General features: G+C 32.4%; 2 protein-coding genes across 2 annotated transcripts; both read left to right on the top strand.

Annotated features, from left to right (window-relative positions):
• Nucleotides 1–5781: 5781 nt before the first annotated feature.
• On the top strand, nucleotides 5782–7652 carry LOC110796724 (uncharacterized). Its single transcript, XM_022001814.2, has 2 exons — nucleotides 5782–5934; nucleotides 6925–7652. The coding sequence occupies exon 2, from the start codon at nucleotides 6960–6962 to the stop codon at nucleotides 7377–7379; it is 420 nt and encodes a 139-aa protein (XP_021857506.1). The 5' UTR covers nucleotides 5782–5934; nucleotides 6925–6959; the 3' UTR covers nucleotides 7380–7652.
• Nucleotides 7653–11888: 4236 nt separating this feature from the next.
• On the top strand, nucleotides 11889–13500 carry LOC110796713 (defensin-like protein). Its single transcript, XM_022001804.2, has 2 exons — nucleotides 11889–12047; nucleotides 13105–13500. Exons 1-2 carry the CDS (start codon nucleotides 11984–11986, stop codon nucleotides 13275–13277), a joined length of 237 nt encoding a protein of 78 aa, XP_021857496.1. The 5' UTR covers nucleotides 11889–11983; the 3' UTR covers nucleotides 13278–13500.
• The last annotated feature ends 3450 nt before the right edge of the window (nucleotides 13501–16950 follow it).

Raw genomic sequence — 16950 nt, 5'->3', positions numbered from 1 at the left:
CAAGTCACCTAAAAAAAATATAATAAAAGAAATATTTTCTAATTTCTTGTGCAGACTTCTTGTTCAAGATATTCAAAAAGATTTAAAAAAAAAAAAAAAAAAAACATTGATATTTGTATGTTGTATGTAGGGGTGTTCATCGGTCCGAACCCGGACCGGACCGACCCGGACCGAAGACCGAATTTTAATAATTCAAGACCCGAAGACCGGACCGATTATGCTTGGACCGAATCCGGACCAGATCGAAAAAATCGATCCGAAACCCGGACAGGTTTGGACCGGTTGTAGACCTATTTCTATATTTTTTTATTTTTTCTAAAAATTATGGTAAAAAAGAAAAAATATATATAAAAAGCCAATTGTTCAAGGCCTTTTTCGGAAGCTAAAATAAAATATAACAATATAGTAATATTTACAACATATTAAAGGAGAGAATTACATTTTTAAATAGAATATATTTTATTTTATTAAGGAAAAATCGGTCCGGTCCAAAATCGGGTTTTTGACCGGACCGGACCGGACCAGACCGAAGACCGAAAATTGATATTCCTCGACCCGAAGACCGGACCGATTGCCTTCGGTCCGGTCCGGTCCGGTCTGGGTCGGTCTGGTCCGGTCTATTTTTCGGTCCGGACGAATTTTTGCACACCCCTAGTTGTATGGGCCGGAACTGATCGAGGTATGAAATGGATAAGGCTTTAAGAAATTAAAACTTTACGGGAGTATAAAATCTATTCTATTTCATTATACTAAATCATTAGGAATAACACGTTCTATTAAATTGTTAAGTTAGAATAAAACTCCTATTACAACTGCTATATTTTATATATTTCCTCCGTTTTTTTTACGTTTACTATTTGCACGAACACCAGTGAAATATTTTACCACCAATCTATCCAATTCCGTGTATAAAAAAATTATAAAAAGTTGATATTTTGAAAATACATACCGAGACCAATCTAACAAGATCTTACATGATAAAAATTTGATGTACATAATAGTGAGAATTTACGGTTAAAGTTTTCATACTTTGGACACATATTCCAAGGCGTAAAACGGAGATAGTATTAGGTTAGATTAGTGTTTGATTTTGAATGTCATTCTAGATTTTATTTTTAATTTTTAGAGTGTTTGATTTTGGATGGGGTTGTATATATTAGTAATTAGTTAATTAAAATATCTATGTGGCACCTAATTATTTATTTATGTGACACTTGTTTTTTGAATTCAAAGATAATTTAGAAATCTTACTTTTCGTTGGTCGAAACCATTAGATTTCCTACGTGGCGCTCTAATATTGGATAAATATTTGATTTTGGATATAATTTTATTTTAGATTAGCGTTTGATTTTGGAATTAATTTTATTTTAGATTAGTGTTTGATTTTGGATTGAATTTTACTTTAGATTAGTGTTTGATTTTGGACAAAATTTTATTTTAGATTCATGTTTGATTTTGGATTAAATTTTATTTTAGATCAGTGTTTGATTTTGGATTGAATTTTATTTTAGATTTAATTTTTAATATTAGAGTATTTGATTTTAGATGTAGTTATATATTAACTTCGTTCCTATATATTCTTTACGGTTACTGTTTTCACGTGAATTAAAGTAAAATAGAGAGTGAGCAAGTGGGGTAGTTATTTGCAAGTGGGTGAAAGTGATATCTTATTTAAGTGTGAGAGTAGATGAATTGAAAAATCAGAATAGAATGTATAATTATGCAAGTGGACCAATAAATGTTGCAAGTGGATGAATAAACAAATTAGAATAGAGGGTATAATTGTGAACATTGTATTCCAAAAATAGAATAAAGCATAAGTGTAAAGAACTTTCAGAAACGTACTTAAACGGAAAGCGTAAAGAACTTTCAGGAACGGATGTAGTATATTATTAATTAATTAATTAATTAATTAATTAATTAATTAAAATATCTACGTGGAACCTAATTGTTTATCTGCATGGCACTCGGCTTTTTTAGTTCTAAAAAAATTAGAAATCTTATTTTTCATTGGCCAATTCATTATATTTCCTATGTGGCGCTCTAATAATTCAGTAAATATGCCTCCTTTATTTAGATATATAAGATTCTATTACCTTTTATGGAAAAAAAATTAGTATTTTGACTAAAATTTTATCTTTCCCTATTTTTTCATCTTCACTATAAATTTTCAACTGTAATTAATTTTGTTTCACAAAAATAATATTTGTAATATCATAAAATATACTTTATATCCTAACTTTATTGATCTTTTGAACATATGCAAGATCTTTTGTACTTTGTACTAGGTCTGTGACTAGCTCTTTTTTCTTTAAAAAAAAAAAAAAAACTAATCTCGAGTTTAGAATTAGACTCACACAAAAACTAATCTTGATTTAATTTAGAATTAGACCATGACCTTGTACAGGAAAAAATTAGCGACAATGGGTAGCTTTTAATGATTGACCTGAATAGCGGGCAATAGTTAGTTGTTAAAGTAGTTCATAAAGGTCGACAAAAGTAACGGTTGAGATTGTTAAATACAATAAAAAATATACTTTGTATAATTAAACTCGTAGAAAATTCTCTTTGGTAACCTTAAGTTTCTTAATTTTCTCTTCAGTAAAATGAAAACAAGATTTTTTTTCCCCCTTTGTTTTTTCTATAGTAGTCTTAAGTTTCTATACATAATTAAACAATAGCATTAGTGATATGAAGATTTTATTTTTTTGGTCAAAAAAATATATTATTAGACTAATTGTAGTTAATTACCCCATAGTTAGTTAACGATTAAGTTACATAAATATATACCATTTAAACTACTACCTCCGTTTATATAATAGAGATCGATTCAGGTTGTAGCTTACCTGAGGTGTCTTCAGAGGGCTAAATTAGTTGTTTTAGTCCCTTAATAGTGAGTCTTTGGTGGTGCTTCTGTTTTAATCTGCAACAGGTGTGTTGGGAGCCTGTTGGCTTGCTGAGTGCAGGCTTATCTTGCATATGTTTTACTGTTTTCGGATTGGGCATACCTTCTTCTTTTGGTTGTTTCTAGACTACGGTGCTGCTGCTTGTTTTGGTGTATGAAGGGGGTATAGATAGCTCTACTTCTGGGATGAATCTTCAACATAGTATAACTGGATCCTATTTGCAAAGTTAGTTGTGAATTAATTAAAGGGGGGAAGTTAGTGCCCACTAACTAGAGGTCTGGTTGTTCTTCGAGATGTATATGTACGCCCTTCAAATATTTTTGGTAAGATGCAGTAGGCTGATGCATGATGCTAACTGGAGTACCGAGTAGTTATTAGTCCAGGCAATGCGTCGGTAATCGGCCATTGCAGTGTGCTTCATCTGTATAAATATGATTTGCATTTTGACTTGCACAGAGTTTTAGGATTTTTCCTTTGACAATGTTGGAAGTTATAGTGATTTCCTCACCTTTTATTTGCATTTTATATTTTGGCTTGGCTTTTTTTAATTGAATAGTAATCATGAATCCCGGAAATTGGGAAGTTCATTTAGATGCTTCCTTCATGTATTGTCCTGAATTGTTAATAGGAGAAATCAATATAATTTTAGGCTTTCTGTAACTTGGCTCCTAACATATTTATTTCCAATATTTGGTATTTCAGACTCATGGTTAGAAATTTTAGCTTTTCTCTGCCTCTTCTTATCATGAAGTGTTGGGCGTTTCCTAGGTTGAAGTTTTATAAAACAACTGCTATTTTGCCATGATTGAATGTATTAGATGTTATGATATGGTTCTATAACTTACAAGTGTGTTAATATTTTGAAAAATTTGTTTAAATATATTGAACTTTGAGCTCTTAACTGAACCTCTGTGCATTTATCAAGTAACAAGCCTGATGTTGAACCATTCCTTATGATGATGTTGCAAACTTAGAGGAACTACAGACCAAATCGAGGATATTTATCCCAAGTGAAGTGGTAAATGATGGGATGTCTGGATGAAACTAAATTCTTGGAATATAGTCAGATGTTTGTGCTAGTTTCAGGCGCAAGATTTAGGGATGTTGGCAATCAACTCATCACCTGCACTGGCTATGACTTTGAACCGAATAACTACGTTGTCAAGAGGAAAGTGGTTGTTGCTAAGAACCCCTGTTTACATCCTGGTGATGTCTGCGTTCTGATGGCAGTAAATGTGCCTGCTTTGCATCACATGGTTGACTGCGCCGTGTTTCCTCATAAAGGAAAGCGGTATACTATTATTACTTGATTTATACGTATTCAGTTAAACAAAAAGTAAAGAATTTGTCAATCACCTCTTAATGGTGGAGCATGCTTTGCTGCTCCATTCATTTCACCAACAGTAGTGTCATTGATGTGCTCTCACTACTGCTTGAACAATTATTAGCAATTGGCGTCCCCGGGGATTTCATTTCACCTGATCATTTACACACTCAAACGGGTTAAAGCAACAAGGCATAAACAAACTCTGTTAGATGTTCAGTTACTTTACTTTGGTACTAGGATTTTGATTTTTAGTCATGTAAGCGCATGAATATTAAATTGTTTTACTATTTAGATTTTTTTAAATAGGGACGATTGTTTTTTTAGACGACATTTACGAGCATTTTTTCTTGCATATAGTATTTGTGATGATTAATAAAAATAATTTAAATTGAAATACCTATTGGTTGGGATCAGGGCCGTTCCTGACTTTTTGGTGGCCCATGAGTGAAACAAAAAATTGAGGCTCATACTTTTAAAAGTACGTAGATAAAAATATTGTTCATAGATATGTGATGTACTTTTTTATTGAAAGAATGTCGGAAATGTAAATCATTGACATTCACTTCTTAAGACTTAATATTACTCTTTATCTAATTGTACTAGCCAAGAAATTTAACACTATTACAAAATATGAAGGCTTGAACACTTTCGACATTGTGCCATTAAACATAAATCATATTCTAATATTTGAAACGTTAATTATCAAGCTAACATAAGACAGAGTTTACAACAACGTACATGACATCTCCAAATCTCAAAATTGGATGAAGGAAATGTTTTAAATAATTGAAGGGATAATGAAATTTAAATTTGAAAGACAATGATGTAGTAGCGGCCTAGCAGGCCATCCAAGAGTTTTAGCAACTAGGTAATAATTTCTGAAGTACAATAAACTAAAATACGTTTTTTTTCCTAAATTCCAAATTAAACAAGAAGTAATTAGGTTAACAAAAGAAGAATAAATCATTAGGGTCATAAGGATTATACATGGGTCCACTTTTGGTGTTCATTTAGATTCAAAATGGGCAATAGAAGTTGCTAGGAGTCGAACCCGGGTGGCCAGTCTAGCATCTCACGCGAACAAACCATTGAGCTACACTACTTAAAATACTTTTGCACGGAATATTATTTATCTGCAAATTGGCTTAAGAGCTTTTGGGCCTTTTGCGCGGGGCCTAGGGCGACAACCCATTATGTTTATCTTAGGGCCGGGCTTGTTCAGGGTTTTCTTTCAGTTGGGCCCTTGAGAGTTTCTTCGTAAAATCTTCTTGTATTATTTCTCTACTTATTTTTAAGTTCCTTTATAATTCCGTAAAATCGGTTAGCGAATTTCATAGTCATCAAAACCATAAATCAAACAAACAAAAAGGATCAGAGCTAATGTAACCTAGCTAATATGTCTAATATTTCAAAGTATATGTGAACATAAGAATTAAGAAGATGCAATTCTAACGCAAAAAGCAATCGATCCTGACTCACTTTAGTGCGTTCATCTATGCTTTTCTCGTCAGTAGCTTTTTGTAGATCTATCATCTTTACACATAAAATTAAAAAATTATACTAAAAAATTTATTCAAAGCTTCATAATGAAGTCTCATGCTACGCCCATTTATATAAGTAACCAAAACATACCTGTTTGTTAATTGTTATGCAACAACAAGATTTTATCTACTTGATCGCGCCTTCCTCCGACAAATCCTTGTAAGTTTGCAAGTCTTTAATTCAATATATAGTCATGTACGGAGTGCTTTCGTATCATTTTTCTTACACGTATTTTTTTCTATTCCTATAAATTAAATTGCAAACACATATAATTTCATGCATGGCGTAACACTTGTAAATTGTGAAAGTTTATAATACAATGTACAATGTACAATGTACAATTTAAAAAGTATATAATTAAGTATATTTGATCAACGTTAATTCAATTTAATTCTTAACTGAATAATTAAGTGATTTGATCGGTCTTCATAAAATAAACGGTCCGGTCAAGATGTACTGCAGTCGATACAATTTCTCCGTAATCATTGCAAAGTCTTCTACATTCAAACTGGCGACTATAACACAAAGTTGAAACATTTGATGAATTGAAATCAATGGTAAGGATAGCTCTTATTTTCCCCCTTTTAGTCTCTCTCTTCATCCACCTCAACATCACTCTTAATAAGAGTTAGCTACCAAAAAATACAAGAAATATACTAACTCTTACTCCGTATATACTACTTCTTATGTAGCTTTTTCATATTTTTTATATTATTTTTAATATAAAAATATAAAAAAGCAAGCATAAAAGCCCCACAATATTCCACCTCACTCCCTAATAAGAAGACATCCTCTAAATACGAGGGAGCTAAGAGTACGTTATCACATTTTAGTTAAGAGCTAACTCTTAAGGAGAGATAAAAGCTAAAAGGGGTTAAAAAATAGCTAGTATTGATGCTCTAAGTAATTATTATGACATTTATATATATTAGTTGCATGCAATTATATTTATCTTAATAGGATCTTAATATATTACCTTCGCTTATAAAAAATAAAAAAAAACAAAAAAAAAAAACCATGCAAAGTACATGTTTATGTTTTAAAAACTTTAAAGGAAAATACACGGAAGTTATGATAAAATTATGATGCAAAGTATTCCCTTACCACAATATTCCTAATTACTCGAGTTACGTTGTTGTATTTTCAAAGATTAATCAGGCGAGAGCAAGCTAAGAGAAGCAGAAATGGACAGTTTGGATGAAGAGAAAAACAGTCAAGTTCTTGAATCAGTCACAATTCCTTCTCTACCTAACAAACCCTTAAGCCGAAGTGTTAACATTGATCCAAGCGAGCGAGGGAACAACTTTGTCTACTATTGGCCTTCTCTTATTCGGAGAGAACCAAATGTTGACGTTGATGATAATGGGGAGGAAATATCTCATGTCCGTGAATCTGTCTTACTTTCCAACACCTCTAACAATGACGACGACGACGACGACGACGACGACATAATCCGATATCGTAAAAGTCTGTTTGTTCAGTTTTACGAGCAGAGTGCCATGTATAGGTATCGGATCAAGACTTATCGAGGAAAGCGTAAAGAAGAAGAGTATGAAGAAATGGGGGATCACGATCAAAACTATCATACTCGTGGTTCGTGTTAAGTTTTAATTAACTAGTTTTTGAACCTGTTTGATGAACGGACTTCGGTTCACCGTGATATGTGTTATACTTTATAGATTCAATTGAGCTTAACAATCATCATGTTGAAGTACTTATATCAGGTAGTGTTAGGAATGAACAAAACTATATAATATTGTAGTTGTACCTCCAAAAAGGCAAAAAGTAATACCAAATTACCAATAGACTGTACACACTAGATTCGCCAGTGTACCTGACCATTGTCTTATGGTGAATACGATATGATCAAATTGCTAGTTTTGTTTATTTTTTAACATTACAGGTAAATTGACGACGCGAGAAATTCACACAATTATATCCTGAGACGTGATCAAAATGTAGCAAAGCTTTGTATAGTATGCCAAAGTGCAAAAAGTTTCTTAATCTAATAAGTTATGATGGCAAGTTTGCAAGTATCTCAAGTTGCATCTTTAGTCGGGTTGATTGTCTTTTATTGCTCCCAAACCATATGTCAAATTTATCTCGCGACAATCTCAATTCAGTTCCTCTAAAGCTTAAACACCCAATTTGATGTACATGTATCATGTATGTATTGTATTTTCCCGATTTCTGCAAGAACGAAGTACACATTGCCGATGGGTAGCAAAATTATTATTCTAATCACAAAATTATTATTCGAAAACAATAAATTTAAAAATACAATAGTACATCAATTTAATCCTCAAACTGGAAACAAAACATGTTAAAAAGAAATACATCAATTCTAATCCTGGAAATTGATAAAAACAAGAACAATAAAAATGAACAATACCACAAATACAGTATTCGAAAACAATAAATTGAAAAATAATAACATACATCAATTTAAACCTAAAAAGGGAAACAAAACATGTTTAAGAGCAATACATCAATGCTAATCCTAAAAATTGATAAAAACAGGAACAAAAAACGGAATCATACCTATCTCTAGATCACGACCGTAGCAAAACTCTTATCGAATCTAGTGCGTTAAATAAAGCTAGTTAGGTTTGACTAAAGAGATGAGAGATAGAATATCAATGACCATTTGTGCAAATAAAGAGTAACTAACATGATTTAAGCAATTATTAATTGATGGTTTTGGAGGAAATTAATTTGTAAATGGAAGCTATTCACTACAAGAATCAGTAGCAAGGAGGGCGATTTTTTTGTAAAAGGAAGGGCAACTGAACCTATTAAAACAAATCAAACAGGGCAAACGTACATCGCCTACCTTGATAATAACAAAAAGGGCGAAATTTGTGTTTTGTCTTCTTTAACAATAATAAGAAGGGCGACTTTTAAAAGTCGTCCTCTTTGATCAATTTAATAAAAAAAACAAAAAAATGTCAAACACCTTGAAATTTCAGAGCTTAGGAACCAGAGATTAGAAGGTTTCTTCCGTCGTCCCCAATTTCTCTTTCAAGAATACCAAAATTAAAACCCCTCCCAATCTTCATTTTAGCTTTCTCCTTCCCTAAATTTTCAATTTAACTTCTCTTCTCCCTTTCTCTCCCCTAAATCTCCAGTTTAGTTTCTCTCTCCGTCTTCAATTTCGCTAACCCTAATTTTATGTGTTTTGGTTGAAATTTGGTTGAGTTCAGATGAAAGTTGGTTGAGTTTGCTGAAATTTGCTTGAGTTCGCCTGAAATTCGGTCCAATGGCACGTATTTTCTCATATCTGAAGCTCCTCTGGAGTTCGTCTGGTATCGTATTTGCTCAACTTCTTCTTCTCTTTGCGTTTTTTTTTGTGTGTGGGCTGGTATTTGAAATTTGGACCTAATTAAGTGACGAATTAGGAGATGTACAAGCAAATTACTAGTGTCATATTGATTTTGATTTTTTTTTTTCTAGTTCATCACTATTTGCCCAACTCTCTGTTTTATTGCGCTTTTGTTGTTGTAATATGGACGATTTGGCTCTTTTCTTATTGAGATTATTTGAATTTTATTGATGGATATTTGATTATGAACTTTTAGCAGATTTGATTATGATTGTTTTGGATGATATATGTCTGATCTTAGTTTGAACAAGCTTTTCTAATCCAAATAGTAGCCTTAGATGTTTACAGTTGATAAAATTAGGTGAATATATGTACTCTACTAAGCTTCTCAACATATTTTGATCAAGCAGGGCAACTTTTTTCGCCCTCCTTGATCCTGTATGTTGTAGTGTTAAAGATGGAGAGAAAATGGTGAAATTGAAGATTAATACTAATTTGAGGGGGTTTTGAATTTAATGCAAAATTAAGAATTTTCAATTTTTAATTCCAATTGAAGGTGAAATTGAAGTTTGGTGATGTTCAAGAACCATAAATTTGAAGGATTACATGGGAGATACATTGCCTGAAACTAATTGTGAAATTCAATGATGATTAATTAATGAAGAGGAGGATGATGTGGAATTGAATGAGAACTAGTTATTGCCACCCCGACGATGCCCCGGTAATTATATGTGATTTGAGAATTGATGTTGATAAAATTTGAGTTAAATAAAAATAATTACAATAGTTTGATATTTAAATAATTAATGAAAAAGTGATTGTCAGATCCCTGTAGTTTTCTTGAACAACCAGTTCACGGATCTTCTAACATTAGTCAGTAGTGTGGTGTGTGGGGCTGATAAGATGAACGCGTTACAATTCTTATAATTTTTGCATATGGTGTTTTCAATACCTTCCATCATATGCAAGAAGAGTTTCTCTTTAAATACGACCCCATTTTTGCTTCAACTAGGAGCTTTCCTATTATATATTCAGGACACCTCTTTTATAGAACCACAAAGTATTTGACAGTTTTATTTTGTTCCCTCTGTTCTTTCACTCTATTATCCTTTGTTTTAGCCAAAAAGTTATTCTTCAACAAGTTTGGACTAGAGCAGGAATACACATTGCTTCAACCAAATATTAGTTGGCCCTTGGGATGGCCTGTTAGAGTCTATCCTGGTCCCCAGGTATGTTACACACCCGCATTTCATTAACTTTCTCTTAAACATGACCAGTATTTGTGTTAGAGTGGAAGAATGCATCCATTGCTTAGAAAATTATTTAATCTGCAATTCTGCATAAGAGATGTACGTACTGTATAAAAGTACTACGTAAATGGTATTGATATGCTTACATATTATTGATTAGTGAGTGACTTGAACATGTTGTACATGGTGTGAGTACTTTTGAATTTGTGAGTACCATCTGAAATCAAAACAAATTACTATAAATTGTATCACGATTATCATTTTGCTAGAAAGGAGACATGTTATGAAAGACTGGCCTCTCGGACCTTTCCATATTTATCTTGCAGAGCTGTAGAATATGCTAATTGAAATAATATAGGATTCCCTAGTACATTAAATCTACTAAGATCGAAATGTTCTAGTGTTTTTATCTAAGTGAAGGTCTAATGTCATGCATTTATTTTGTGTTTGTCCGAGGATGGGTATGGATGACTTCAAGTCTTTCCACCAAGCAATGTTGCTGCTGATCAGCGTGGTGGACGTGTTGGAACTTGCAACCGGCTGTATGAGGTGGTCCTAAGATTCAAAGGACGAGTATTGGCAATGTCATGTTGTTAAGTTATAAGACAGTGAAACTCTTATTTGATATGATAGAAATGAAATTGAATCATATTATTTCAGTTGTTAAATTAGCATCAGCTTTAAAATGGTTGCTTTTATTTTTTATTACATGTACTTTATTAACTAAAAAGAGCTATAGAATAAAAAAAGCCCGACGAAAAATATAGAATCCGCTTACAAATACCATCGTTTTTTAGTTTAATGCTACTAATTTTAATTCATACTTCGTATTAAATTGGTTGGTGAGTGCACTAAAGTTTTTGTCATTACAAGAGATTTGACAACACTTATATATTAAATGCTGCTAAATGTGGCAACATCAACAACGCTTATTAAAAGCACTATTATTTTTTTAACAGCGCTAGTAATTCACAGCCCTTATAAAGCGCTATGTTTAAATGAAAAAAACGTTGTTAAAAGCTTATTGTGGTGTAGTGTAAAAAAGCAAATCAGTCACTATCTCTCTCTAGTTCTTTTCACTTATCTAATTTACGTATTATATCGTACAAAGATCTCTCAGACACACTCTGTGATGGTCTACCGATCATATAGGTGATCGACTAAAAGGAGACAACGGTCAAACACGTCAACGGTTAAACTAATCCCCAAAATATTATCTTTGTAGTTTTTCATGCAGAAACATATTACACCGTAAAAAACATTATGAAACAAACTTAAAAAAAAAAAAAAAAAAAGTAAACGTCCATTATAATTCGGAGGTACTAATATTCTAATATTAGAAAGTGTATGTGAACATAAGAACGTGTAATATGGCAGCCAACGCAAAAGAAAACTACATAATTTGATCTGAGTCACTTTAGTGTGTTCATCTATGCTTTTTCTAGATCGATCTTAATTTCTTTTTCGTCAGCAGCTTTTTCTAGATCTATCTTTAATAAACATAAAATTAAAAGAAATTAAAAATAAAAAGGAAAAATACCAAAGTTTCGGCTATATAAAGAAGTGTGTTGTTGGTAGTGATAATCGTGTGCCACAAAATATAATCCTCGTACTTTGAAATTAAGGAGTGAATAAAATGGAGCGTTCTTCACGTGTGTTTTCAGTTGTTCTTCTCATGCTTGTTCTTGTGTTGTCCACAGGTTTATGTTCTTTCTCGTAATTTCATTTTATTTATTTCCAATTAAATCATTCTGCTCAAATATTTAATTTGTTTGTTGCTTTTAATTAATTAATCTCACGCCCTACTAATCACAAATAATGAATACTTTGCATATATCACTTGCTCTTATTTGATTTATGCAAAGTGATAAAAGTCAAAATTTGCGACAAATTATTTGTTTTGTAACTATATTTTCCAAATAGATTAAAAATATATAATATTATTAGATTGTAATTTTTATTTTTTAATTTACAAGATAAAATGAGTAATATATATGGTTTCCTTCTTTTTTATGGACTACCTTATTTAAATATATATTGTCGTAGTAAAAGTATATCGATGACTGTAAAAATAATTTGATGAGTCTTGAACTACCTTGTTTAAATAAATATTGTAATAGTCGTCATTTACGAACTTTATCATCACCCGTGCTTTATTTTTAAAGAACTTGACTTCATGATTGGCCATGACCAATTAAGCTAAAAAAACTCATAATTAACTTATTTAAGGGGGGGCAACAAGGTTAGATGAATTTGATGTTTTTTTTTTTTCATTCTAACCATTGATAGATATGTACACAGACCCAGTGGCGGTTCTTAGTTATGGTATAAATGGGCTGGTGAAAAGTTCCATAATTTATTTCTAATTCCAACCCTAATATTTTAAATATAATTGTATAAATTGCATAATGTTTCTATAGTCCCTCCTAAAACTGTTCAAAATCCGCAACTTCATAGACAGTAATAAGTTTCTTCGTTAATATGCATAAAGTACTCCGATCCACCATATTAATATTGTTTAATCATCCTAAAATATTGAGGTTACAAATGACGTACTATAACAAGTTTTCTTAGCTAAAATACGTTGTTATTAAATGTTATGCTAGAATATGTATTTAATCGGTTAAGTCCCCTTACTGCAACCTCCCAATACCCCCAATACGAGATATCTGCATGTGAACGTAACTAACATATTGTTTATGAATCATGTTAAATCTCTGTATTCTTTATTCATGTTCTTAATTGTCTTTCTTACAGAGATTGGGACAAAGGTGGCGGAAGCAAGGATATGCGAATCTGCAAGTTACAGGTTCAAGGGAATATGTGTGAGCAGGAGCAACTGTGCTAATGTTTGCAAAAATGAGGGTTTCCCCGGTGGCCGTTGCCGCGGTTTCCGTCGTCGTTGCCTCTGTTACAAACATTGCGGTTAATTGTTATGCCACGGCCACTTTCCTATGTGCTAGTGCTTATGACATTGATCTGAAGTACCTTCTTAATTGACGTGTTCTTATTGTTGTTTTAAGTTCAAATAATGTGTAATCCTGTTTCTTTTGCGTCGTAAGTTAAATTGATCTATGATCTTTAAATTGTATTCCGTATGTTGGTACCTTCTTAATGGTTTGTAGTTTAATTAAATTTTACTTTCACGCGTAACTAATTTGAAGATTTTTGCACATTTACTTGCTTTTTTGGGTCTATATAATATAGTTCATCTGTTCCATAACAATGTTCTGGTATATTTTTTTTTTACGTTTGTCAATGCACATTTTATATCATTTTCATATCTAATATAATATTAAAAATTATAAAATTTAATATTATTAAAGTAATCATTAAGACAAATCGAATCAAACATTGCGTGAATATGTTTTTTCTTATATATTGGATTAGAAAGAATTTAGAAGTTTTGCATCAACTGTGAATAGTGTCAAAAACCTAAATTGTAACATCATTATGAAACGAAGGAGTATCAAATTATGCTACTCCGTCTCAATTTACTTTTCCTTTTTTTATATCCTATGTACTTTGCGCCATTTCCTTTTCGAAAATTTTCTCCTCTCCACTTTTTTCTTGAGTTAATTCTCACCATCCACCTACTCATTTTCTTTTCTTTAGTTTTTCATTCTCCTAAAACTCTACCCCGTGATTTTAGATCATTTAAAGTTCAAAAATAACTCTACAAGGTAGAGTTTGAGCAATATCAACCATTGAATGAAAAATCAACAGCTCATATATTATCTTTTCAAAATTTCCCTATTTTTTCTCATTAATATCCACCCTTTTATTTTCCCCTCCTACTCATTTAAAATAAAGGTGATTTTATACCTTAGATTCAACTCCAAACCGGCAAACTCCAGACTCTTCAATAAAAATACTAGAGTAGTTTTCTACTGACTTTTATCAAACTTTAAAATAAAATTGAAATTGAATAAAAAAGACACCAAACACCATAATTTGATTGACCAAAAACTCCGGCGTTGACCATCATACGTTGTTATGCACGAATTTATTGAACATTATTTGAACCCCCTTTATTTGTCAATTTCATTCTTCTTTTCCTTTTTCTTTCCCATCTTCCTTCCGTTTTTCCATCCTTATTGTTTCAACGCATTTCAATTTCAAACTTAAGAAAACTGCAAAATGTGTGATTAGTATTTTTCCAAAAGTGATTTAACCGTAATCTGAATCGCAGCAACAAGATTTGTAATAATGCCACTAATTATCTTCTTACGTTGTTATGTTACGTGCAGTGGCGGATCTTGAACGGTTTTACGAGGGGGCTGGTAGAAAAAAAATTAAGCAATACACTATGTAATTATATAATAATACACATATTTTAGGGGGCTTAACTAAAAATACGCTAAAAAAAATTCCGGCCGGGGGGCCGGGCCTACCCCACCACTAACTAAGATACGCCCCTGGTCACGTCTCACGTGTGCCTCGAATCCTCCTTGAAGGATGTTTGAGTTATTATATTGGAAGAACTGACTTGAAATGGACCTGGAAGTTTTGTTCAATAGCTTTCCAACGCATGGTCATAAGCTTACTTTTGATGAGAAACGAGGAAGTTATGACTATTTTACGAGAAGATGTCCTGAAACAGGAGAGGTTCGGCCGAACCTGTTTGAGGTTCGACCAAACCTGATGGAAGTTCGGCCGAACCTTTTGATGGTTCGACCAACGTTATTAACATGGAGATTCTGGACGTTCGACCAAACTTTTGGTAGGTTCGGTCAAACCTGATCTTGGTTCAGCCAAACCTGTTATAGGTTCGACCGAACCCCGCGGGTGAACTGTTTTTTTCCGCAAGCCTCAATCGACGTGGCCTTTTCTTGTGCCTTAGATTATTTTGATGTCTAACACTATAACTACCAGATGTAATGAAATTTTCAGTATGAAGAGAAAGAAACACAAGTGAGGTTGAAATCCTAGATCTAAGCATAGCTAGAATTCCTCTTTGTAATTCTTTCTCCACTGAAGGGTAATACAAGCTCCAAACACTCCCCCAGGTGGATGCAACTCATTGAAGAGTGAACCACCTTAAATCTTTGTGTATGTTTTAATTTATTCCTTCACTTTCTTCTCATTATTTCAACATCAAATTGTCATTCAAATCGACATTCAAGCCCAAAAAGGTCCTTCATTCATAACATGTTATTTTGGGGAATTATATGAGAGGCTCGGTTTGTTTTAACTTTTTTCAGCAAAAATAAGTTAAGATAATTTTATATTTCGTACAAATTTCAGATAAATTTATAGAAGTTCAATTGAGCAAAAATAAGTTTTTGGATAATCTACGCACATGTAAGTTTTTTTCAGCAAAAATAAATTTAATTAAGTTAAAACAAACAGTGCCCAAGTCTTCGGAGTGGAAATGTGGAATAGGATTGTCATTTGTCAGTAAACGGAGTACTCCGAAAAATCATACTTCACTTCGTAATAAATGAATCCGATGAGGAGAATATCTTTCATAGAGTTCAATCACCAGTAGGTCCATTTCATGAGTCAGGCCCAGTCCAAGAGTTCGTAATGAGATTACGATCCAACAACTCTTTCATGGGCTTAAATCAAGCCCACAATAGATTCTTGCCCGATTGCCCCGTTTGGAGGGAGTATGTGAAAGGAGAATTTTTGATGCAACTTGTGAAGTAGGAAAGTAGGGTCACCAAGTTACCAAAGTCGGAATTGAATTTGTAAATGTTGTTACTTGTTGGGCATTAGTGTAGGCTGTTAGTTAGCAAAAGGCTTGATAGATTTGGTAGTTTCGAGTTCGTGAAGCTTGTGTGAATTGAGGCTTAATTTTCTTTATTAAATATTCAGCCTTTCACAAGTAGACTGAACTCGTGATTAAGATTAATTGTCGTGTTAGGAAGCTTAATGTGAATCATCTTAAACATTTGAGGAGAACTTTATTCTCTATCAATATCGATCCTTTCATTACGGATTTTTCATAAACTACCCATGAGTTGTGGATTTACTCGCCAAATATCCATAAAATTTTCAAAATTCACCAAATATCTCTATCAATCCTATGACCTCTTTGAAGTTCTTAATTTGGCTCAATTTACTTGTTTGAAAGTATTCGGAATTTGAAATTTGATTTGTGGATTGTAATTTGGTTCACATTAAGCTTCCTAGCACGATTAGGACAAATGCATTATAGTCATCATATACATATTGATCAATAAATACACTCTAATTAGAGAGTTTGCACAACCTAACAGATATTACCTGTAAATATATTGCACATCATATCCCTAGGTGTATAAAATAATATACAAACTTTTATATAAGACGGTCTTATCCAAAAGACTATATTTGTGTCGTATAAGTTAAGTAATAGAACCAATTAGTTAAGCAATAGAACAAATTAGTTAAGCACTTAAACCAGATAGTTAAGCAATGGAACTAATTAGTTAAGCACTATAACTAATTAGTTGAGCAATAAAACCAATTAGTTAATCAATATAGCCAATTAGTTAAGCAGTCAAAGTGGTCTTTTCGGTAAGACCGTCTTACACAAAAGTTGTCGAAAATAATATGATTACCATCTAAGTATTGAGGAATAAGGTAGACCTTTTAGTACATACTCGTGTAGATAGT

This window comes from Spinacia oleracea, chromosome 3 (assembly GCF_020520425.1).
Source record: "Spinacia oleracea cultivar Varoflay chromosome 3, BTI_SOV_V1, whole genome shotgun sequence".
Lineage (NCBI taxonomy): Eukaryota > Viridiplantae > Streptophyta > Magnoliopsida > Caryophyllales > Amaranthaceae > Spinacia > Spinacia oleracea.
The sequence above is the reverse complement of the archived record's forward strand: the minus strand, read 5'-3'. Positions and strand labels throughout refer to the sequence as shown.

Bases quoted from the DNA above. Each gene is read 5' to 3' on its own strand.
- LOC110796724 (XM_022001814.2), top strand. From the start codon at position 6,960: ATGGACAGTTTGGATGAAGAGAAAAACAGTCAAGTTCTTGAATCAGTC.
- LOC110796713 (XM_022001804.2), top strand. From the start codon at position 11,984: ATGGAGCGTTCTTCACGTGTGTTTTCAGTTGTTCTTCTCATGCTTGTT. The intron at 12,048-13,104 runs GTTTATGTTCTT...TCTTTCTTACAG, and splicing joins TGTTCTTGTGTTGTCCACAG to AGATTGGGACAAAGGTGGCG.